Source organism: Rhododendron vialii, chromosome 7a, assembly GCF_030253575.1.
Source record: "Rhododendron vialii isolate Sample 1 chromosome 7a, ASM3025357v1".
Taxonomy (NCBI): Eukaryota; Viridiplantae; Streptophyta; class Magnoliopsida; order Ericales; family Ericaceae; genus Rhododendron; species Rhododendron vialii.
The window spans coordinates 3,831,990-3,855,126 of NC_080563.1; the positions used below are offsets into that span (position 1 = coordinate 3,831,990).

At 39.3% G+C, this 23,137-nt stretch overlaps 3 protein-coding genes across 8 annotated transcripts; 1 reads left to right on the forward strand and 2 right to left on the reverse strand.

The window, feature by feature from the left end:
* Nucleotides 1–3,615: 3,615 nt before the first annotated feature.
* On the reverse strand, nt 3,616–6,154 carry LOC131331788 (uncharacterized). 2 transcript variants are annotated; one of them, XR_009201523.1, is made up of 4 exons: nt 4,923–6,154; nt 4,476–4,547; nt 4,271–4,366; nt 3,616–3,756 (listed from the first exon to the last, which is right to left on the reverse strand). XR_009201523.1 is itself a non-coding variant. In XM_058365713.1 (3 exons), exons 1-3 carry the CDS (start codon nt 5,739–5,741, stop codon nt 4,361–4,363), a joined length of 897 nt encoding a protein of 298 aa, XP_058221696.1. In that variant the 5' UTR covers nt 5,742–6,153; the 3' UTR covers nt 3,930–4,360. The 2 variants fall into 2 exon arrangements, 1 of the variants encoding a protein (XP_058221696.1); XM_058365713.1 differs by lacking the exon at nt 3,616–3,756 and having other exon boundaries at nt 3,930–4,366; nt 4,923–6,153.
* A 1,966-nt stretch (nt 6,155–8,120) lies between these two features.
* On the forward strand, nt 8,121–17,252 carry LOC131331789 (uncharacterized). 2 transcript variants are annotated; one of them, XM_058365715.1, is made up of 10 exons: nt 8,467–8,486; nt 10,699–10,800; nt 11,443–11,620; nt 13,367–13,588; nt 14,531–14,589; nt 14,700–14,791; nt 14,912–15,024; nt 15,901–15,963; nt 16,277–16,353; nt 16,914–17,252. In XM_058365715.1, exons 3-10 carry the CDS (start codon nt 11,498–11,500, stop codon nt 17,029–17,031), a joined length of 867 nt encoding a protein of 288 aa, XP_058221698.1. In that variant the 5' UTR covers nt 8,467–8,486; nt 10,699–10,800; nt 11,443–11,497; the 3' UTR covers nt 17,032–17,252. The 2 variants fall into 2 exon arrangements, with proteins under 2 accessions (XP_058221697.1, XP_058221698.1); XM_058365714.1 differs by lacking the exon at nt 11,443–11,620 and having other exon boundaries at nt 8,121–8,486.
* A 368-nt stretch (nt 17,253–17,620) lies between these two features.
* Nucleotides 17,621–23,029, reverse strand: LOC131331790 (uncharacterized). 4 transcript variants are annotated; one of them, XM_058365717.1, is made up of 15 exons: nt 22,869–22,978; nt 22,412–22,458; nt 22,144–22,234; nt 21,876–22,042; nt 21,697–21,769; nt 20,902–20,976; nt 20,705–20,815; nt 20,488–20,530; nt 19,841–19,937; nt 19,438–19,540; nt 19,263–19,358; nt 19,102–19,134; nt 18,412–18,511; nt 18,115–18,199; nt 17,621–17,997 (listed from the first exon to the last, which is right to left on the reverse strand). In XM_058365717.1, exons 3-15 carry the CDS (start codon nt 22,222–22,224, stop codon nt 17,871–17,873), a joined length of 1,191 nt encoding a protein of 396 aa, XP_058221700.1. In that variant the 5' UTR covers nt 22,225–22,234; nt 22,412–22,458; nt 22,869–22,978; the 3' UTR covers nt 17,621–17,870. The 4 variants fall into 4 exon arrangements, with proteins under 4 accessions (XP_058221700.1, XP_058221702.1, XP_058221699.1 ...); XM_058365719.1 differs by lacking the exon at nt 22,412–22,458 and having other exon boundaries at nt 19,841–19,907; nt 22,869–23,029; XM_058365716.1 differs by lacking the exon at nt 22,412–22,458 and having other exon boundaries at nt 22,869–23,029.
* Between the last annotated feature and the right edge of the window lie 108 nt (nt 23,030–23,137).

Here is a 23,137-nt window from a genome sequence, read left to right on the forward strand (position 1 = left end):
TCTACTTTTTCTTCACAAAATCCAAAGTAAAGTGCCTTGATAGTTGTTATGGAATAAGGTCATACGCAAAAGACCAAAAAATGATTTTCTTCTGATTCTTCAAAACTGGAAACGAAGATTTGAAAGACGGAGGTGGGGATGGGCACAAGCGCGTGGGAGACGGACTTGCCTCCCCTCCAGTTTATTCCCTCCATCCCTCCAGTCTCCCCTCTAGTTTGCATTTTGTGGCCCATGTAGGGCTCCACTCAATCATAAGAATTGTTTATCATGTACGGCTCGTTGAGACGAGTGACCATATCAAAAATCACATTCATCGGATTTGTATTGATGTCTGATCAATACACATTTATTTGTTCAAAATGGTGTTGGGCACACTGGATAGGACCTGTTGGTTGCTTGTTTATATGTTTCGATCAGGTATCAATGCAAATCAGATGATTTTTGGTTTGGTCACTTGTCTTGATGAGATCTACATGATAAACGGTTCCGATCATTGACCATGCCCACAAAACGCAAACTGGAGGGGAGACTAGAGGGAAAAAACTGGAGGGGAGGCGAACCCATAGGAGAGACAGATGGTTGCCAAAGGAGGTGGGGTCGAGGAAGGAGGGAACTAATAACGTTTGCCATTTTTGATAGGTATAAACAGTACCATATGCTTTCCTTATAGTACAAGTTAGTTGAAAACAAGTACAAAACAAACAGACCCCAAGCGATCTGGCCCACGAATCTCACACCTAGAATAGGACTTAGGAATGGGAAGTGGAACCTACCTTTGAGCTGAACATCATATTGGATTCCAATATCCCAAGGACAACAGATGTTACACTCCGAACAACACAAAATATTAAGCAATCAGAAAGTATGTGTGCAGACTCATGTACACAAATCCGGACGCATTGGTTTAGGGGAGTCTGATGCACGGGAATCCCTTATTAATTTGTAGGCCCCACATGCGTCGGACGATTTTCGGACACATATGTATCCGGATCTATTCGCGTAGCATTGCTACATCTGCTAATAGAATGCATGTCCTCACCTAACAAGAAGATAACAAACAAATAAAGTCCAACTGCCACTGAAACAACAAAGAAAGTCCAACTTAGGACCCTGCTACCTGAAATCTACAAAAGCAAGGATAATCCAATCCAAAGTGCTGTCCATGTTCTTGCCCTAGATTCTAATAGATGGATCAAAGCCAGATCGGAAGAAAAAAAGTACGAGGTAAAAGCAAACTGCAACAGTTCATTCCATAACAAGAACACAAGAGTAACAGGATTGACAACAACAAAAATGTCCAAAAAATATGCAGATTGCAGTATCTCTTGATGAGAATACCATAAACCTCCTATACGATTTCAAGCAAACCACTAGACATTCAGTTACAGAACCTAAACTCCTTTTGACCTTTTGATTGTCTTCATAAGAAACTCACCCCAGAATGAACGAAGTCATTCGAATACAGATATCCAATGCTTTCAAGCCCAAAGAAAGCCAAAAACAAAATAATACAACATAATTCCATGTTGGGTACTGAATGCATCCTCTATTCAAACTAAGGGAAGAAAGATGCAGAAGATGAAAAGGAACGGTAAATAAATATCCCAAATGATAATCGCAAAGATTCTAAATGACGACAAGAGAAAATGGAGTTACTTAACATCCAATTGTAACAACTAATAGCACAAGACCACAAGTATAATGGTATTCCTTGAAGGGCAAATCATTCAACCAGAGGTCACCAATCTGGGCAGTCTAAACACTCAATCCTGAGAAAATCCACAGTATCGATTTACGCAGTATATAACCCAAGACATTTCCACATTTTTAAGGAGCTGCCAATACCTATTTTCACTTTTCAGGAGTACCCAAATGTCCATTTCGCTAAGGATACAGCTTCCTCTTCCACCAAACTACTCCCTTTAATTCAACAAATGATCATGTTCGAGTGTAAGTAAATGATACCCTAAGTTTTCTGGCAGATAAATGCACATGTAGATGAACTCTTGACTGTTTTTGGATAAATCTTTCCTAGATTCCCCCAAATGTAAATGTCATTGCTAATTATAGCACAAATCTATCCAATATGAGTTGTTAGAGACTTAATATACTACACAAGCAAGTTATGATTTGACAACTATTTTCTGGAGATTGTCCATTACGGTAAAAAGGACACCTGAGCATATCTCTTGTTTTTCCTTTTCCTATCGTCAATACTCTTCATGAACAACAATAACAAAAATGGAGATAACTATGAAGTTTACTAACGATAGTATACACCTCAGTAGCTAATTGGTAGCAAATGAAAAGAAACAAATCTACAAAGATACTTAGTTGCTGAAGGTAAAGAGTAAGATCAAGATAACAAATCGTTACGGTCCTTTTTTCAGAGCTGGTTCCGGATGCACAAAAAAATAGGAAATTACGAAGTAAACAATTGTCTTACCCAGAGTCCCTGACAATGAGCATCATGTTGGTAGAGAGGTGTTATTTTTTTTCTTACTTAACTTCGTATTTTTATATAGCACAAGACCAAGCCAGCAAGGAAAGATGTTTTTTTCTTAATTGAGGATACTATGAAGGCGGGTTATTTTTGGAAGACAGCCACCCTGCACTTAATTTCTTCTCAATGAAACAGTAAATACTTGTCCAATTCAATAAAAAAACCCTAAATTAACAATAAACGGAATCTTTCAAAAAGGTAACCGCCAAATATGTCTAAACCAATGGAAGGTTCTTAGCTTCAACACAGCCCTCCTATCCAATAAAATCCAGCTATATGAAACAGTTTACACAACGAAGGCAGTGTCACTAATCAGGGCAGTCCAACCCGAGAACCAGACATCTAGACCAAATTAAGAACCGGTATAGAGAAAGTCATCAACTTTCCTAGATTCTAAGCATACGAAGATACAAATTTTCTGATTCATTTTAACCAGAGTATCATTTGGTTCACGTGGTACAGAGGATGTGCTCCGGTGAAACAACATCAGAAGTGTTCACACATGTATGACGAAAATCAGGAACTGATGACAATAGCCCTAGCAAATGCCCAAGAATAATTAATACACGTTCGATTCTATTTGTTCGCAATCAGAATGTCCCTTTTGGGCCAAATCACTATAATGGCACCTTAAATTCAATTTGTAAAGGTGATATGGTCACAATAGTCAACTCATAAGAATAAAGCAACCATGAGCAAATACCTATAACCCACAATCAGTAGATCTAGACTGGATAGTGTTTCAAGAAGCGAGAGAGCAGTAGCAAAATAAATAAATAAAGGGAACTGAGAGGAAAATGAGCCCTCTCGTGTCTAAATTGTTTTATCCCGATAAAGGCTGTAACTGTGAAAATATCAGCCCTATGGGAGCATAACAGCTGTTACTCACGTGCTCTTTTTACCCGCTACTCACGTGATTTGTTATGAAATTCCTCTCCTAGATTCCCCAAAATGGACATGCGAGCTTGTGTATGTGTGCAACCTTAGATTAAAAGATGCTACTAGGTTCCCTGAAATGTAAATGCCAAACACGTGTACATGCACCATTCAAGTAAGATCTAGGTTCCCTGAAATGTAAATGCCAACACGTGTACATTCACCATTCAAGTAAGAACCCCTCCTGGGCACCCGAAAACGTAAATGCTGGTGCCTTTACTTGCACCATTCACGTAAAATCAAAACTCAAACATCTTCATTTCCAAGATTGCTTCTTCACCTCTAATACAACATTGTCGGCTGTTAAGATGACGTATCTGGTAAGAATAATTGGTCAATAACATTTATAGACATCAAAAACAAACCAAGCAAAACTACTTGCTCATTAATGACGAGAGTTAACCATCATCGGATAATGGTGGATAACTAAATCATTCACGGAAAAATGCCCCCACATTACTTAAACTGATAACTAAACCGACATCCTTCACACATAAATGGCTCTTTTTGAAAAGTATACCTAATTAAGAGGAGCATCCTCAATGTGCAACCAACAATTTCCATTCCAACACCATAACCCTTGAAACTGCCTTCAAAGCATGTTAGGCAACCAAGAAGAGAATCATCTCAAAGTAACAAGATAAAAAGGTTTTAAAACTGAGGTCTATGAAGTCATCCGATAATTCATATGTACATCTGCAGCTGCTTATGGAAACTAAAACGATAAGCTTCTCCGTCAATTTGTAGAGGCTCGTCGCAAAATAGACAAATAAACATAAACAAGTTTAACTTGTATCTCCTTCCATCTTTATTGATTTTGGTTGCCTGTACCTTCGAATGAGTTCGCAAAATTTGGAAGTCAAAAGCCTTCAAGCTTCCAGAAAACGTTCGAAGGATCACACAACCCACATGTATGTTTAACTAAACCTGCAAGCAGCGTAATTTAAATGTTAAAACCCACAAATGGAACTCCCAAATACAGTGCTCAAAACTTAAAATTTACAGACTTTTCACGTAAATTAAACATAAATTATACCTTTGCTGGAGCTTCGGATACTTTGTATGAATCCGGGGTTATTGCAGCCAACCACAGACCTGGAAACACATTCTGCAAAACGAAAACAAAAAAAGTATAATAATCATGTATTGTACTCATTACGTGCCATTATAAGAAAGCCAAATAATTATCCGATCAGCTAATAAAATTTCATGGAGAGTAAAAAGAAAGAAAAAACTATACAAAATAGCAACAAGCTGTTGGGTATCATTTTGTTTCCTGTTTTCGGCTCACACGATATGAAAACGATCTGGGTTTCTAAATCCAGAAACATCTTCTGAAAAGCGCTTTGCAAAAATCGCAAGTGGAAAAAGCAACCGAGCCAAAGATCCAAAACTAAAACAAGTACAGTGACTCAATCGCCGCACAGGAAACTGAAAACAAAAAATATAAGAGTAAAAACGACAATCAATTCTAAATTCTTACGTCGATTTGCTTCTGAACAACTTTCGCTCTCTTCCTCGGCCTCCTCGCCGGCTTCGACCCGGTCATCACGAAAATATCCTCCTCGATCTCTTGCCGAGTGAGCAAAATCGAGAACTTCTGCTTCGTCTCCTTCTTCTCTTCTGATTGAACAACTTCCTGCCGATTCGGCGTCGTTTGCTGCTGCGAAAAACCTCTGTTATTCTCCGCCGCAAACGTTCCCCCTCCATTCCCATTCGATAACAGCTTTCGCATAGGCTTTCTTGGCCTCAAATTCCACGACTTTCCCACCAAATCATCTACCTCTCCTCCTCCTCCTCCTCCTCCTCCTTCTGTTTTATTGACGACATCGTTTTGAACAACCTCATCACACTTGTTTTTCCCACGCAGCCGTATGTAGATCTTCGATTTCCCTTCCTTAACTCCAGCGCCGTCAACGTCCTCCTCCACCGCCGTTACTTTTGACTTATCGATCACGTGATCGGCGGGGGCCGTTTTTTTCTCCGATTGACCGGTCACGTGATCCATATCGGCCGCAGGTGTTCTCCGATGATGCTCCGAGGCGTGACCGGATTCCGACTCGGAAGCGGAGTCGCCGCGCAGGGGAGACTGCCACCACGACCCCGAGTCGAGTATCGGCGACTGGCGCCGCGCCGGGGAGTGGCGCCGCGCGGAGGAGGAGTCGGGCGGGGGGGAGGAGCCGGCGAGGCGGCGGCCGGTGCGGTGGTGGTGCTGGTTGTTGGTGTGGGTCTTGGACCATTTCAATAGAGGTAAGGAGAAGTTGTGGAGTGGTTGGGACTTCGCTGGAACAGGTGATGACATCTTTTCTATGAATCAATCAACAAAAATCCTTATATTCTGTAACCGACCGAACAGATGTTTCCCGACGTCGCTGAAACAAAGATCAAAATACTCTTCTAGAGAAAGAGGAGGAGATGCGAAGGTTTGTCTCGAGTTCGTTTTGCGAAGGTGTTTGTGATCTTTGACCGCTTGAGAGGATTCATCGTTGGCGACCAGCGAAGCCTGAAACGGAGAATTGTATGGAGAGAGAGACGGCTGTGTTGTTGTTTTTTCTCTTTTGAAGCTCTTGATTGGATTGATTTGGGGAGTATGTGGAAGGACTTGCGGAGAGAGTCTTGGGAGGAGGGAATGGAAAACCTGGCGGCGAGAGGATTTGGGAGAGAGAGAGGGTGGGGGTGGGGGGAGGAGAGAGAGAGAGACGGCAGCAATGGCTTGAGGAAGAGGAGAAGTGAGAAGGGAAGGAGGGGGTTGGGAATAGGAGAACGGTTTATACCACAGCTGAGACGCTTTTAGGACGAAAACAGGCGTCTATAATTATGTGTTTTTCCTATTTTACCCTTCGTAAGTTTTTGTGTGGGCCCAGTAGGTAAAAATTCATTGTAGATGAGTATTTTATTTTTTAAAATGCGTAAATATTTGAGTAGTGTGTTTTGCACTTTTGTTTTGTTGATTTATGTTTTTTTTTTCCGAAAATGATTGAGGTACCGATGGGTGTGTAGGGATTTCGTACCGATCGGCCGCGCCGGGCCGTCTCTGGCCACCGGACAGCCGATCCGAGCCGTCCAAAAATTCTAAAAAAAAAACCGAGGGGGCTTGCATGAGAATCAACGGCATCCGAGATGTGAAGAGTGCTTGATTCGAGCACCCTTTTTTCGTGTATATATGTATATACAGGTGTTCAGATCAAGCACTCTACACACCTCGGATGCCATTGATTCTCGCATAGGCCCCTTCGGTTTTTTTTTTTAGAATTTTTGGACGGCTCGGATCGGCCGTCCGGTGGCCGGAGACGGCCCGGCGGGGCCGGTCGGTACGAAATCCCTACACACCCATCGGTACTTATAGCATTACTCTTTTTTTTAGGGAGGGCAAGAGGGTAATTTTACCTACCAAACTCACCTAGGCAATTGCTAACTATGGAGAGGTAGAATGAACCCTTTAAACACACACATACAAACCCAAACTCCCGATGTGGGAGCTAGCCCATCTGACGCAGACTCAAGAGTCTCGCCGCGAAACGCAGCACAACGACAGCAGGCCCAAGCGGCCTACACTAGAGGTCGGATCCCTCCACAACGGGTGGGCACGACTTAGTTTTTTTTGAATGAAGGCAAGAGGATAATTTCACCTACCAAACTCACCTAAGCAATTGCTGACTAGGAAGAGATAGAGTGAACCCTTTAAACACACACAATTGATTTATGTTTGAGTTAGGGTATTTGCTCTTCTACAAATGATTTACAGGATAACTTAAGTAAAAAATTTTGTTAGTATTCTTGTTTTTCAACTATGGTAGTTCAATTTACTTTTTATGACGGTATAATTTTACATACACAAAATAATAGTTAAAAGGAATGCTTTCAATATTCCGAGGTACCAGGTATGCTTCCAATATTTAGAAACCTTTTCTATAATTAAAGAATAAGATTATGATCATATGGCAGAATTTGTAGAATGGGACATAAAGCTCGCGATTAGTTGTTGACAAATATAGAGTATTTTTAAGTTATATTCCATTAGACAATAATTAAAGCGACGTTAATTTTATGTACGCTAATAATATGAACTACTTCTAGCGACCAAACATGCTAGAAGAATGAAGGGCGAAGGAAACCCTAAATTTGTTGTGTAACCAACAAGGTAAAATATTTGTTAGAAAAACTTACTAGACCAATTAGTATCGCCAACACAAAACCTTAAATACATTTTGAATTGTATCTGCAACCAAGAAAAATGAAAGAAAAAATCTCTTCAATTTTGAAGTGTATTTACAAGAAATGAAAAGTGAACATCAATTTTCTTTTGTAAAAGAAAAGTCCCAAAAAGAGATATTCATGGCTTTATCATAAATAAGTTTTTTACGGCAGCAACCAATCGCGTCCGTTCAAAAGTGTTTTGAACGCGATCCGGATGTTAATGAAAAAATTTCGGGAAATTTTTCAAAAAAGTTTCATTAATATTCAGACCGCCCAAAATACTTTTGAATAGTCGCGATCGGTTCCATAAACAACTATTCTCAACTACACCGTTAAAAAGATTTTCTCAGCCCAAAAATGACAAAACGAAACATGTTTTTCTCGAGATTCAGATTCCAAAATAGGCCCAACTCTGTAAAAACTGGGCCAGCCCAAAAAACAATACCATATCAAGTTGCAATCATTTCTGTACTTTTTTTGACTGAGATTCTTAAGCCAAAAAAGAGAGGGAGAGAGAGACCAAAGACAGAAGATTCTCTCTCATCGCGCTCTCTCTCTCTCTATAACAACCATGGCCGAACCCCACGAAACACCGACCGACCCCGCGCCACCACCGGCGGCGGAAGGAAACCCTAACAAGCGCCCCCGAGAAGACGACGGCGGTGATGATGAGACTCCGTGGGGAGAAGCTCCGTCGCCGAAGCGGCGGATCAAGTCGGCGGCTGACGTTCTGTACAGGATAGTGGTCCCGTCGAGGCAAATCGGGAAGGTGATAGGGAAAAGAGGGGCTCGAATCCAGAGTATTAGGGAAGAGACCAAAGCCACCATCAAAGTCGCCGACGCCGTCGCGGTGAGTTAGATATATGATATATCAGACACTAGGGCTGCAAACGAAACAAGCCGAGCCGAGCTGTGAACTCGAGCTTGGCCCGGTTCGTTTACTACTCTACACGAGCCTTTTTACCCTTTTTAGTCGAGCCTAACGAGCCGAGCTTTTATAATCGACCGAGTTACAAATAACTCGAGCTTGTTTATTACTCCCTCCGGCTCTAAATAAGTTTCCCCTACGAAAATCATGCAATCTTTGAAAAAAATATAAAATACTTCAGTTCATATATTTTTTAGTTCAGGGTGAAGAAATTGAAAAAATATTGACGCAAGTACTTTTTCTTTTGTTTGAAAACTGCACGACCTGGGACACTTACTTAGGGACGGAGGGTAAGTGTTAACTTGAGCTCAACTCATTTAGTAATGCGTCGAGTCAGCCTCGAGTGCCTCTATTACAATCGAGCCGAACTACAAAAGCTGAAAAGTCGAGTTTTACTGCCGAGCTGAGCCCATAATGAGCTGAGCCTCGAGCTGGAGAGAAATTTAAGTTGGTTTGACAAAAGTGTGGGACACAATTTGGAAGAGTGTAAAAGAGAAATAGAAAGTATAGAGGTGCGTTTGGTGATTGACTTGGAAATCACATGCTTTGACTTATCAGAAAATGAGTGCACTGGAAATTTGTTATATTAACATGGAGTAGAGAAGTACAAAGCCAGAAGCTTTGGTCTTTTGAAGTCTAACTCTTGCTTTTTGTGTACACCTCCTTTATGATATTGTGTTGCTCAATTTTTAAACGTTTTCAAAGACATCTAAATCAACATAGAGTTATAAGCAAAATCAAGAGCTAAAAAAAAAGGAGAGTGTTGGAATTTGTCCCACATCGGTTAATTAACACCTTGAAAACTAGTATATGATCTTGGGCGGCCTCTCCTCTCATTGCTAATTGATTTTGAGTGGGATACCTTAACATGGTATTAGAGCTAGGTTCTCAGAGGCTTTTCCCCTTTGTATGTGTCATAATTGCACTTTGTTTCATTGTGATTCATATGTTCTGTATCCTTTGTTGACCTCTCCAAGTGTGAGTTGGGTGTTGCCCCAGCGGGGGAGTGTTGAAATTTGTTCCACATCGGTTAATTAACATCTCAAAGATTGGTATATGAGCCTGGGTGGCCTTTTCTCTTATTGCCAATTGGTTTTGAGTTTGATGCTTTAACAGAGAGAAACGGGACAAGTTCAGATTTTTTGGCACTTGTGTCTTCTTAGAAAGTGGATGTGCTCCTTCTTAGAATCCAAGCTTTTACTAATGATTGCAAGCATTTATGTTTCATGTATATTTTGCTATTGTGGGGATGCACGTGTGAATTTGGGAGTTGGTTCTCTGTTCACCTAAAGGAGGATGAATAGGCCAAGCTCTGCAAGCAATTTTAAGGCAGGCAACCCTTATGTACACAAAATTAGAGTTATTAACATGCTATCCAAGAGAAAATTTGGAAACAATGACGCAAAGATTTTTACGTGGGATCCTATAGGGAAATCTCCTACTTTATAAAAATCATGGTTCGACTATCTGACTAAGTCCACTATTAATTATGATGTTAGTACAAGATTTCGAAGAAAGGACTTGATACTGATATGCATTTCACCTTTTTTTAGGGTAAATGTGTATTCCTTAAAAGCACCAGGAGGGGCACAACCACTGTAGCAAAATCCTTGAACAAGTAGACCCCTCAGATGTTTGCAAGGATATTATATGTAATACTCCTAAAAACTACAAATAATGCAAAGAAGAAAAAAAAGGCCGTGGCTGAACCAAGGAAAAGTCAGCGTAGAGAGCACCATCCCTTTCAAGGCCGGAGTTTGAGCATTCTTTCCTTTGAATGCTCGGTCCAGCTACAACATGGGTTCTGTTGGTGACCCTTGACCTGTTTTGACATTCTTTTGGTGAAATCATTGTCTCTTTGTGTTATTTCCGTATGACAACATTATTTGTTCAATATAGTGTCAAGTAAGTTTTGGTCAACATGTAATTGTATGTTCCAACGTTTTGCCATTAGTTAATGCACCTTAGAATAGTTTTGGATGAACCGGAACTCCTCTCTATCCAGGAAAGAGATGAATTCTAATGCGATGTTGAAGCCCCTGTTACTTGGGATATCGATTTGTCTAGACACTCTATGCACAGTTGCTGAACTAAAATATCTACCATTGTCTTCTGAATCTCTGATATTTTGCAGCGACATGAAGAGCGCGTAATTATTATAAGCTCAAAGGACAGTGACAACACAATATCTGATGCAGAAAAGGCCCTCTATCTTATAGCAAGTTTGATCCTCAAGGTAATGTAGAGTAACAAAGCTGCAATGCAATAAAGAATTTTATTTGTTCTGGTGAAATGGTATCAGATATTTAGTTCACAATTGGACCCATGTGACTTAATGTGAACCGTATATTGGTGTTTGAGTCATGGATGTATCATGTATGGTTTGGGGGGTCAATGTTATGTTGCATTTTAGCTTTGTTTCTTGCTCTTTCAGATTTAGTTTAGCAGCCTTTTCAGAAAACTCGTCGTTTTCTTTTGTTTTACTAATCTTGGACGAGTTTTTTTGGAAATTTTCTTGAAGAAAAGACATTTTTAAAGAAAACATAAAAAATGATGTTTCCAAATTATTGAAAACCATTTTCGCTCAAAAAATTAGAAAGTAAAACGAGGATTGTTTGTGATTTTTGAAAACATTTTATGAGAAGTGTTCATAGAGGTGATTATGTAACAACTGAACATGGATCTATAGCATATGCTGTACTTTTGGAAAGCGTTGTATCAATCCCCCTACCCCTCCCCTCCCCCTTCCCTACTCTCCTACCCCTCCCCCTTCCCCTCCACCAACGTTACCTTCTCTCCCTTCCCCCGTTACCCTTTCCCTCCTCCCCCATCACCCCTCTCCGCTCCCCTCCCTGGATCTGAATCTTTTTGAACGCAGAGTCTCCCATTACCAAGGGAACCTGAAGCTGAGAACTGGGGGAGAGACTGTCCACATGAGGCTTGATGTCCCAACCTTGAGGAGGGTCTCGGTGGATGTTTTGGAACCAATGCCCACCATTGCTTCCACACACCCTCTTCAACATGGATTCTTCACAGTTCATTGTCGAATGAAGCAGGTGATGGTTTCCTCTCCCTTACATGTCTTCGTGTTTTACTGCAATAATGTACGGGTACGTACGTTGCCCGATGTATTTATGTTTACGTACATACAGGCAGGCATTTATCTCTTTGCATTAATAGTGTAACTTTTTCAATAGTGTATGAAAGGGAGATGGGGGGGGGGAGGGAGGAAGTGGTTTCAAATTAACCTTATGATACTCAGAGCTCTCTATTACCTCCCCGGATGGAATCCATTTTAAGTTTTTCCCAATTTTGCACCATTGAAGCGAGGATAGTTAACGCGGTTTCACCTTTGGATAACTAGCACATCACCTTGCCGGTCTCCTCTGAAACCTCTCCACCTCCAAGCGCCGAACCGTTTTGGGAGCCATAAATTTGGCAGGGGGATGGAGGCAACTTGACTCCCCAGTTATGGCGCAAGCATTAATATGTCTTCCTCTCCCTCCATTCAGCACATAAGTTCTGGTTTGCATATGCTCAGTCAGTCCAAATGTACCCGGTCCTTCACAAGTTCACATGGATAACCTCTTGAGGCTTCACCCTACAATATTTGAATCCACCATGCCTTTGCAAATCCAACATATCCTTGCCATGTAAGGGTGAGAGGTGAGGGGAAGAAAGAACAGGGAGGGGAAAGGAGCGAGAAATTGGCGAAGTGAAGAAGTAGTAGAGGGGAAGAAACAGGGAAGAGGAAGAGAGAGAAGTACAGGGATTAGAGGAACCTAGAAAACAATCCCAGTTGAATATCTCAATTCTCAATTCATCAAAATCAAGTTGCAGTATGTTACACTTCAACATATAGGCCTATTTATATGGAACCCTGTAGTCCTAATGGAAACTTATAACGCATCAAAATCATGCTATCCTAATTATATATCTAATTGCCTGATTTCCAGAAAAAAAGGAATTATTTCCATTGTAAAATGTGAAGTATTTTTTTCCATCTTCTTCCTCCATTTCCTTTCCGATCTCCATCACCTCTGAACTTACTTGGGGTGATGGTCCTCAGGAAATCATACGTATTCTCAGGGCATTGTGCAACCAAAAAGAAACCTTCTCGAGTCTTGGAAGTGCCTTTGATTGTTGTGAGTTTAGGAAGTTTCATTAGCCTGGTCAATTTTATTTACAAATTAACCATCAGTTTCAAAATCTTTGATGACCGCTTTTTTGTTTCTAGCATCTCAATAGACATTTCAATATTTTAGAAGAGCAAGTAAAAGATCAATTGCCCTCGCATAGAAACAAGGACAAGACTATCAGTTGCAAACCGGGTTCCAAATAACAATGTCGTTTTATCTTGTTTTTGCTCAGGGAATTGGAGGGTTACCTCCCCAAGGGGGTGCATAGTACAAAATCTCGCTTGGGATTTTTTTTTTTTTTTTTTTTTTGTGATCCTCATCTCACTTGGGATTATTAGATATGTTTGCTTATGTGGAAGTGCAAGGAACCTCTACTTCAGCATCTAGAAACCATCAAAATAGGTGGGATTACATACTGGGATTCATTGAAAGAAACGTAGAGGGCACTAGCGACTTCATGAAAACTTGGAAAGTGTTTGGCAAAAGGATTGCTAGCCTACATATCTAGTCACAAATCTTCTACCTTTTGCTTGTTTTGGTGATTTGCAAAAGGTTAAATCTGGTTTGGTTTTGTTAATTTGTCTTATATGACCATATGCATCTTTTTAGCAGTTGAATTTTTTATGTTGTATTTGGTGACTGATGAAATGGATGTTTTCATAGGATGATGAAGGCAATCTAGAGGCCCTCAAAGTTGGCGCTGGGCATGTGGCCTCAAATACTATAAGGCTTTTGATAGCTGGTTCTCAAGCAGGTGGTATGATTGGAACGTCAGGTCAAAACATTGTGAACCTAAGAAATTCCTCTGGTGCCACAATAACAGTACTTGCTCAAAATCAGATCCCTTTATATGCTTCTGCCCATGAGTCTGATCGAGTGGTGCAGGTGAGTTGACCTTTTCAGTCGTGAAATCCTTGGTGATTGGTTGTCTAAACGCCAAAGTTAAAGGGTTCAAGAATGGGGGCCCTTCATGGGGTTGAAAATATTGTATGAATTTCCGACTTCTGTGCAATATTGTGGTTCAAACAATGATCGATTGAGCCTATTAATACACCAGATGTACACGATGATAAGAAGCACAGACACTTCCTAGAAGGTGGGATTATGTGTGGGGCCGTGGGCACTCCCTGACACGTGTAGGACACTTGTCTAAACCTCTCCTGCTTTTGTTTTTACTTTGTACAAGTGGACACACTTTGGTCACTTGGAGGAGACACGAGAGCAGTTGGGCACAAAAATGATATATTTGTGACTATGGCAGAATATGCAACGAAGGTCTAAATAAACTCGCTCTTCGTACAATTATATAATATGGTCATTGGTTTGATTTCAATTGTATAATATGGACAATTATACAATTATAAACTCGCTCTTCGTACAATTTACAATTATATAATATGGACATTAGATGCTGTTGTGCACAAAGATATGAGTCTAATGGGTTTGAATGAACAAGTGGCCCTTGACAGAGCTCATTGGAGAAAAATGATTCATGTACCAGACCCCAATTGATTGGGACTTGAGGCTCAGTTTGGTTTGGTTTGCTTTGGTCATTGGTTTGATTTCAATTATAATGAACGCAATACAGAAAGCTTCGTTATGTATGGTCACCAAAAAAAATATATTCTTGCAAATAAGGAGCATTTGTACGGGCAAAACTTTAGAACTTGGTTGGTGTTTTGCATTAGGCCTTTGAGCTTAATTGGCTAAGATTCTTAGCATGTGATCATTATTGGGGAGCATATTCATTGACAATCTTAGGTTCACTGGTCTTATGCTTGATAGTTTCTGTTCATTTTTCCCCCTAACAAATGTGTTGAAATTCAGATATCAGGGGATGTTTCTGCAGTAATGAAGGCTTTGGAGGAGATAGGAAGCCAACTAAGGTCTGACATAAAACTTTTGGATATCAATATATCATACTATGTTTTTGAATTCTTTTTTGATTGTCTATTTTATTTCTGTTTTCTAACATGTAGTAATTCTATTTGTTTAGGGACAATCCACCTAAACAAGCAATTGCCCTAATTCCAACATCTAATCGTGGCTTAAACCGAACACCTCAACATTATGTGGACCCAACTTCGGGTAATTGAATTCTCCTCAATGACACTGGTGTGATATTTATCTGCTGCATTCTGCAGCTGTATCAGATATTAATTTTTGTTTCTTATAATGATGTCATCTTTATGATAACCAATCTTGCAGCTGATTATATGACTCTGGAGATGCTGGTTTCGGAAACGATGGTCGGTGGCTTGATAGGGAGATGTGGTTCGAACATATCAAAGATCAGAACTGAGTCTGGAGCGGCAATCAAGGTAAAGAGGTCTTTTACGTTGGCTCAAGTAAGCAGATGGGTTTAGTTATAACTGGAGAAATGAGTACTTGCTTCCGCTTTACTAGTGGATAAATTACTTTGCAAGTAAACTATTGTTTTCCTTCTGCTTTTGTAAGAAAAAATTTCATAGTGGCTTTGGCCTTTTGCCAATTGAATCTTTTATCATTTCCTTAACCGTATATTGAGATTATGCATGTACTGTCATGGCATTGCATATGTAGGGTGCATGCGTACAGTGTACTGGTGCTGATCCAGTGGGAATTGGAATTTCAAACATATGTACGATGTTTACTATTAGGTTAAGTGAAATTTCATAGTTGAACTTATTGTAGTTTCTCTCTTTTATAGATACTAATGGAGTGCACCAACTACCTAGTATTCAAGTCTGTTTACCTGGTTCCAAGTAAAGGTTTTTTTTTTTTTAAATCAACTTTAGCCTTAGATTTTATATACACACGCACATATACATATGTTTGCAGAAGTATTTTGTATTTTTGTTGTGAGAAATATTCAATGGATGGTTATGGTAAATCTCATATCCTGATTATGCCCATTAAATTTTTAACTTTTGTTCACTTATAGACCACTTTTTGTAATATACGCATGATGGTGGGTTTTTGTAGCTAAATTTATTGATAGGAATCTAAGATCTTGGTCACGGTGTTGATATTTAAATTACGTATTGTGGGTTTATGGTATGCTTTTATTGCATACCACAACAAGATGATTGGTGTTGAGAAATCTTTGAATTGGATTGAAAAGAGCTGTACACAATATTCAGGTAAGCTGTCTTTAGCCTTGCAGTCCCTTTCTTTATCCTGCAAACTTCATCTCTGTGTGCTTTGTTTCATTTTAGGTTCATGGTGGGAAAGGTGAGCATAATCATAGGCAAATCCACATTGGTGGTAGCGCTCAACAGGTAAGCTCCCTCTACGAAATGCAAACTTCTTGTTACCAACTTTGTGGTAAAATACATGTGGCTGTTGGTATGGGGTGTTGAGATAGTTTGGATTTCAAATAGCTTGAATATCTTTTTTTTGCTACAGTTGAGCACATATATACGTACATATAGATGTAGATCGTGTAAGAATTGGATGAATACTCTTCAGCAATAAAACCGTTGAAAAAACAGAAACAGAAATTTGGGGAAGCCCAAAATCTTAATTTTGAGATAAAATTGTAAAAGGTTTATTTCTTGAGGATCTGATTGTGAGATTTCTGATGCTTAACAGGTAGCACTGGCAAAGCAGAGAATTGACGAATACGTATATTCCCAGTTCATTCAACAAGTTGGTGCTCAACAGTTGATGTAGGTTTCATGCCTCTGATATATTTTCCTTCTGGTTATGGAAGTGTATTTCATTCTCTCTCTCCAAACGCACCAACACGTCTATACATACAAATAAGTGGCTGAGACTCAATAACCATATATAATACTCGCTATTATCCTTTTGGTAAGGAGCATAGACACATTTTTTGCCCAAACCGAATCCAATGTGTCCATATTTTTTGATAAGTGATGATCTCCTAAACATGAGCCACTTCAATCTTCCATTGTGTGCTGCAATGCATTTCTATTGGGGAGAAGGGAAATATGTCGCTAAGGTGGTCTAGCGAGCGCATGAGCTCCTACTTGTCAAAATATTATTTTATATTAGTACAAGTGTGTTTCACGTATTTGCCTCATACTTGCATATTGATGGCTGTAAGAAGTACAAGTAAAATACGTCTATTAATCAGGTAAGGTCACTGATAGATTGAATTATTAAAGGCAGATTGCTCGACATCGTTTCTATCGACATTTTGTATTTTGTTTATTGCCCTTTGCCGATGCATAAAGTGAAAGGAAATCATTTTCTGTTCTTGCAGTGATCCTGCATCTGGATTGATGAACACCGCCCTCGCTCCTTTCTTCCCATCCACGACTCCCACAAATCAAGTTCCTGCTTATCCTCCTGGTCTGCCTTACTATGCTCCACCAATGTAGCTATATTAACCGGCCAATTTTTGTGAGGCTTATGGTTATTAGGGTTTGGAAAATATGTATCTACGAAGCACCACTATCGTTTGCTGATTGGCACCGCGTGTTTTAGATTTCTTAGTGGAAAGTATGTGTGCCGTTTTTGCCTATTGTTTTTTGAGGACGAAATGTACGTACTCTGTACTTGAATTTTCTATGAGAGATGTCAAGGACTTCTAATTCTGAAATCACCGGTATTGGTTCTTACTTTCCTTTTTGCTGCTAGTCTGCTACCGGGCATTGAGCAGGGGAAATTTTTTAGGCTTATTAGCACCTTGTATTGAACAGAGATGTAAGACACGTAGAGCTTACATTGAGTCAGGTAACTTGATCAGCTCTATATTTCAAGTACATGTCATGGGTATTACCGAAGAATCCTCTGTCCCAATGGTGTTGAGCATGTTATGTGCCTTCACCTCTCGGTCCTACTGATGAATCCAGAATCGGAAAAATATTGAACAATTGTAATTCAATTGAACAGAAGGATCATTTGGCAAGTTTATGAAGAATCTGAATCACCCGTGAGAAAAAAAGGAAAACAAAGGAAAAAGAAACCTGGGCAACTAACAACGATCCAACAATTTATATCCGATATATAACTGTTTCAATCTGTGCGTACAACAAACAAAGAAGAGAGCAATTTTGTATCCGTAGTGTATAAAATGTTGTACGCTCAAAGAACACAGAGATAGCTAAGCAAAACTGGATCGACTGCACTCACTAAGAACTATATCAACTAAGATCACAAAATTTTGAAAGCACCATTGCATGTGGCCTTCGTTGTGGTCTGATTTGGTATGACTTGGCTACTCAACGGGGATAGGCTTCTTGGTTCTGAGGCCAAATAAATTTTCAAATAATTTAGGGGCCATAGGAGGAAGCTGCATAGTCTGAGGAGCCATGAAATTGACAATCTTTTCATGCACATGATACCTGCAAAACAATTCAACGGAAGAAAGCGAAAAAGAACTGAAATGAGATACAGAGTAATATGAAGATGATAACACAAAACTACATAACAGCAGCTTTATAATGCCATTTATGACTTACCGAATCTTCCGATTCTTTGAGGCACGTCGATCAACAATCTTCCTTTTCTTGGTTTGCATTCTCTTCAGAGCATAAAAGGCCGTCTCTGTGGATGACCAATGGGAAAATCAAACAAAGACCAGAAACACTCTAGGATATTGTTAAACTAGCACAAGACCACTTGTTTGCGACATTGGACTACACCAAAGCAGAACCGACGGTTGATTCTAGGCATGGCTTGGTTCTTTAGAAACCGAATTTTTGGATGATTCATCTAAATTACACATCAACAAAACATAAAATGCTGGAGAATGATACCAGATGATGTAGGGTCAAATGTTTCAAAAAATTCCTTCAATAATTGCTGGTAGAATTCGGAGTCATCCAGAAGCTCAGGGTCACCATCCTTTTTTGTGTCCTGATCACAAACAGGTAAGAATTATCTTTCTTGACAAGTACAAATAAAGGACCAAAGACAATTACGGTAGGTTTGGAATTACATCCAAAAAATCTTTTCCTCTCAAAATCTTCACAAACTATCTTCGATTATTCTGTAAGCAATACAGTACTAGGAAACAACCAGACGGCATTACACTCGACGATATGATATTGAGCTAGAAAGAAAAATAATGTAATAGAAAGCGTGATAGGAACAGCTTGTGAGGCATTGAGATTTTCTATGGGAATTTCTATTGTTTCACCATGTCCGATGACAATCGAAAATAATTCCAACATTTAGAATGTGGCCACCGCAGAAATCAATCCACTATTACAATTGAAGCACACAGTCTGTTCAACAATTTCATGGATCTCTTTGGTCTTACAAACTTGCGGTCAATAGTGATAAAAGTTCTGAATAACAATGAATAAAACCAGCAATAACATTTTACTGAGTAGGAAAAGAAACAGAGGAGAAATCTCAAATATCAAAAAATTCAAAACTTTTGCTTTTTGCCGAGTGTTCTGCAGATCGAAGTTAAGTCACTGAATCAAAAAAGAAATTCAAACCTGTTCCTTTGTAATGCCCTCCACATCAGGAACCTGCATTAACAATAACATGTAATTAAGATGTTGACACATTGAAAATCTACAAAAGCAGTAACATATTGTACACAAATTGTCCTAATCACATGATGGAATTGGATAGAAGCGCAGATTTATGAACTCACAGTCCCAAATATAGCAACAGTTGACCTGCTCTGTTGCATTCCCTTTATCATTCGACTTGGATCCCTCATGTAACCAGCAACTTGCTCACTAACATTCTGTAGGAGAAAGGATACATCAGTTGCATTAAATTCAACCCCCTAGCGCAAAGATACTAATTGAATGCTGGAGGCATACCTGATTGAAGGCATGTAATTTGCCTTTAATAGCAGCAGCACCAGTTGTCACCTGTGTCTTTCTCTGCCATTTATCTATCGATTTGTTTCTAAAAGCAGCTACTCTACAAAACAGAAGCATCAACAATTTCAGAGGAATCAATATTACCAACTCTTAAGTGGAATGGACAAAAAACTGCCGAGAACCTATGCAGGAAAAGAGTGACTTGGCAAAATGGAAAGAAATTAAACAGAAATGAATGGAAGTTAATGGCTCAAAATACAATACACAGTTGGTTACTTTCTTAGAGCTTCATGTTTTATTAGTGCAAATATAGCAAATAAGGTGTAATTTTCTTCTAAGCAAAAAATTAGATGATGAACAAGAAACTGGCAACTGGCAAGCAAATGATCACAAGAAGTACCTAGAGTGCATTTCAGAAATCCGTGACCATTCTTGATCCCCTTCTCCATTTGAGCTCCTAGAAGCTTCTGAATGCTTGGGAGGTTGACCAGAGTTACCTTAGAAATCCATGTTTAAATAAGCATGCCATATCACCAGGTTTCAGTCTAAAAAGGTTCAAGCATAAAACTAACAAGCATCGTCAAGCAACATTACCAACCAAACAAACCTTTGGAAGTCTATTTGAACTTGAGAATGTTTTGTCAAAGATTTAGCAAAACTATTATGCAACTGCACCTGATTATAACTGGAAGACTGTCTAGCTAATGAACTTCTTGGGACATAATTAGTTTGGTCCGGTTTGGTTTGAAGGTTCTACCTATGTTTGGTATCGTAATTAAGAGGGTAAAATGCTAAATTTCAATCGGACTACTGGAAATTAACAAATGCATGTATTTTGTTGTAACAACTGTTTTCCCCATGAATTGACAACAGAGTACCTTCTAACATCTAAGGAATGATGAACATGCATTCAATAAAACTTTAAGGGGTATGCTTTCGTCACTGTTTTGCGTCAAACACATAGTGCAGAGAACATGTGCATCATTTAAATGTATGATTTACGAATCACTTCAAAGGTCAAGTAAAATACACAATTTCATGCCATACCGTCTGTGGCTTGAGCAATGGATGGATTCTTTTCAAGTAGCGCCTGGAAAAATGAAAACAACACATCAACGAAAAGGAAAAGAGACCGACACATGTAAATTTTCAACAACAATTCAACTGCATATACTACTCGTCTCAGGGTTAGAACCCACCCACCCACATAAGGAAAAGAAAAGGCACACTACATTGTTAAAATGGCCTCTTTTTACCATCATACCTCCTGTAATTCCACTAGAGAATCCAACGTCTTCTTCGATGAGTTAATTAGATCTGAATATGCTTCATTCACTTTATTGTCCGAATCACAGAATGAAGACTTAATTGGCTCCTGCACAACTCACCAGGTTTCAGTCTAAAAAGGTTCAAGCATAAAACTAACAAGCATCGTCAAGCAACATTATCAACCAAACAAACCTTTGGTAGTCTATTTGAACTTGAGAATGCTTTTTGTATCAAGAACCTCAACTCAAGAGTCTTGTCCCAGAGGGCCTACAAGGGATAAACACAAAAAAAGAAAAAAGTATAGACAAATGTTTAATCTAATAACTTCAGGAAATAAATGCAAAAAAAAGCAATAGAAACAGAGACCAGAAAATAGGTTTGACTACTAGAGAGTAGAGACTAGAAACAAGTTTGATAAGCAAAGATTCAAATCCTTTATTTTCTACTAGCTGTAGAATGCAGAAAGCTGCCACAGAACATAAACGATAAACAAGTTTGATTATCAAAGGACAAAGATTAAAACTGTTCATGTGTGTGTGTGTGTGTGTGAGAGAGAGAGAGAGAGAGAGAGAGAGAGAGAGAGAGAGAGAGAGAGAGAGAGAGATGAAAGTTTGGCTAGCCTTTCGGGAATATCAGAAATCTACTAGAAGAAAAATAACAAACAGACGTTGATCGCATAGATTCAAATAACTGATATTTAGCCATGATGATGGCATCACTATAAAATCTTGACATTTTCATGCCGTGTTTGTGTCTATGCAAAGAAAATGACACAAGGACTACAAGTGGCAACTGGCAAATGCTATTTAGATCAATCCTACAACATCTGAAGTACTGACAGAAGAACAATGCCAAGTGAAAAAGAAATAATAGAGAAATGTCTGACAACAAGCATAGGGCCATCAGTAGAACTGCTCGTGTCCACGTGAAGGCTGGAGAAGACTTTTACATAGGCATCCATAAAGTACAAGATCAAAGACATCATACCTTCTGATTTTTGACTGCTTGGCCTTTGAGAAGATCCTCATCCTTCTGATGCTTTAGATTTCTCAAAAGGTCTCTGCAGAAGAAAGTGGTCCAATCTCATAAACTGCAAATAGAAGTGGATGCGTACGCATGTAGCAAAATCATGTACACACGATTTATACGCTTTAAGGAGGCCTTACTGCTCCTGGTGACGGATATCGGTTAATTCCCTCTCTAGTTCTTCCAACTCAGCATCTTTTCCGATATCATTTTGCACATCCCCATCTACGTCCTCTTCCTCCTTGTCACTATCCTCCTCACTGTCATCACTATAGTCACCACCACCATCGTCATACTTATCCTCCAGCTACAGAATCATAAATAGCCACAGTTATAATACATATCAAGGCACTGAGAACATAACGGGAGTAAAAATAAATAACTAAATAAACTTTGACTAACAATTACCATCTCTTCGGTTTCGCTTTCACCTTGCGAACCACTGTCACTCTCTGGATCTTTTCTTGCTCGCTTTGAGAATTTCCCCATTTTGGAATCCCTAGAATCCAAAGAACCATATTAAAAAACTTAACGTTTTCACAGATTTCTTTGCTAGTTGATCTTCATATAGTACAAACACAGTTCAAGCATTCAATTGCAGCAAACCACAATAATCTTTGTTTTCCACTCTTCCTAAAAATATGATAAACGCAAAGATAAAAGATTTCAGGCAGACCTTTAAGACTCAATCCGAAGCATGTTTTTCCCTGAAGACTTTCCCATCTATAAGAACATTCAGTTTAATGCAACGTATTTAGAGACCAAAAAACCTAAAGGCCAAACTGAAATCTTTTTGAGATAGAAAAAAAAAAAAAAACCTAAGATAAAGTAGTTATATATATTTTTTTTCAATATTGTATATATCAGTGGGTGGCAGAATTAAAAGTTAACAGGTTCGACCTCTATGGAACTCGAACCCCAGACATCCCTGTAAGCCAAGGGTATACAACCAGATAGACTAAGAGCCACATCTCGAAAGACAAGTATGACTCGGCCTAAATCCAATAACAAATACTTCTGCAAAATTCAAACCCTAGCTCCAGCTCCGAACTGAGGTCTCTGTGTTTACCATCGTTTACTTTTTGAAGGGAAGAAAAAAAAGACTTACATTCAAGAAGGGAAGCAATGCTTACCGGACGAATTTTCTCAGAAATTTTCTTCTGCTCTTCGGCAACAACCACACGCACGCACACTGGCACACACACACAGAGAGAGAGAGAGAGAGAGAGAGTCGCAAGTTACGCAGCAGCGGGAGAGAGAAAGAGAGAGTGGGCTAATAGTCCGTTCATAGATGGGCCTGCCCAATTTTATGTTAGACTTATTGGCGATTTGTGATCTTTCTTAATTTGGGCTCACTTTTGTAGTCGAAATTGTTGATTTTTATTAGAACCTTGTTACTGAC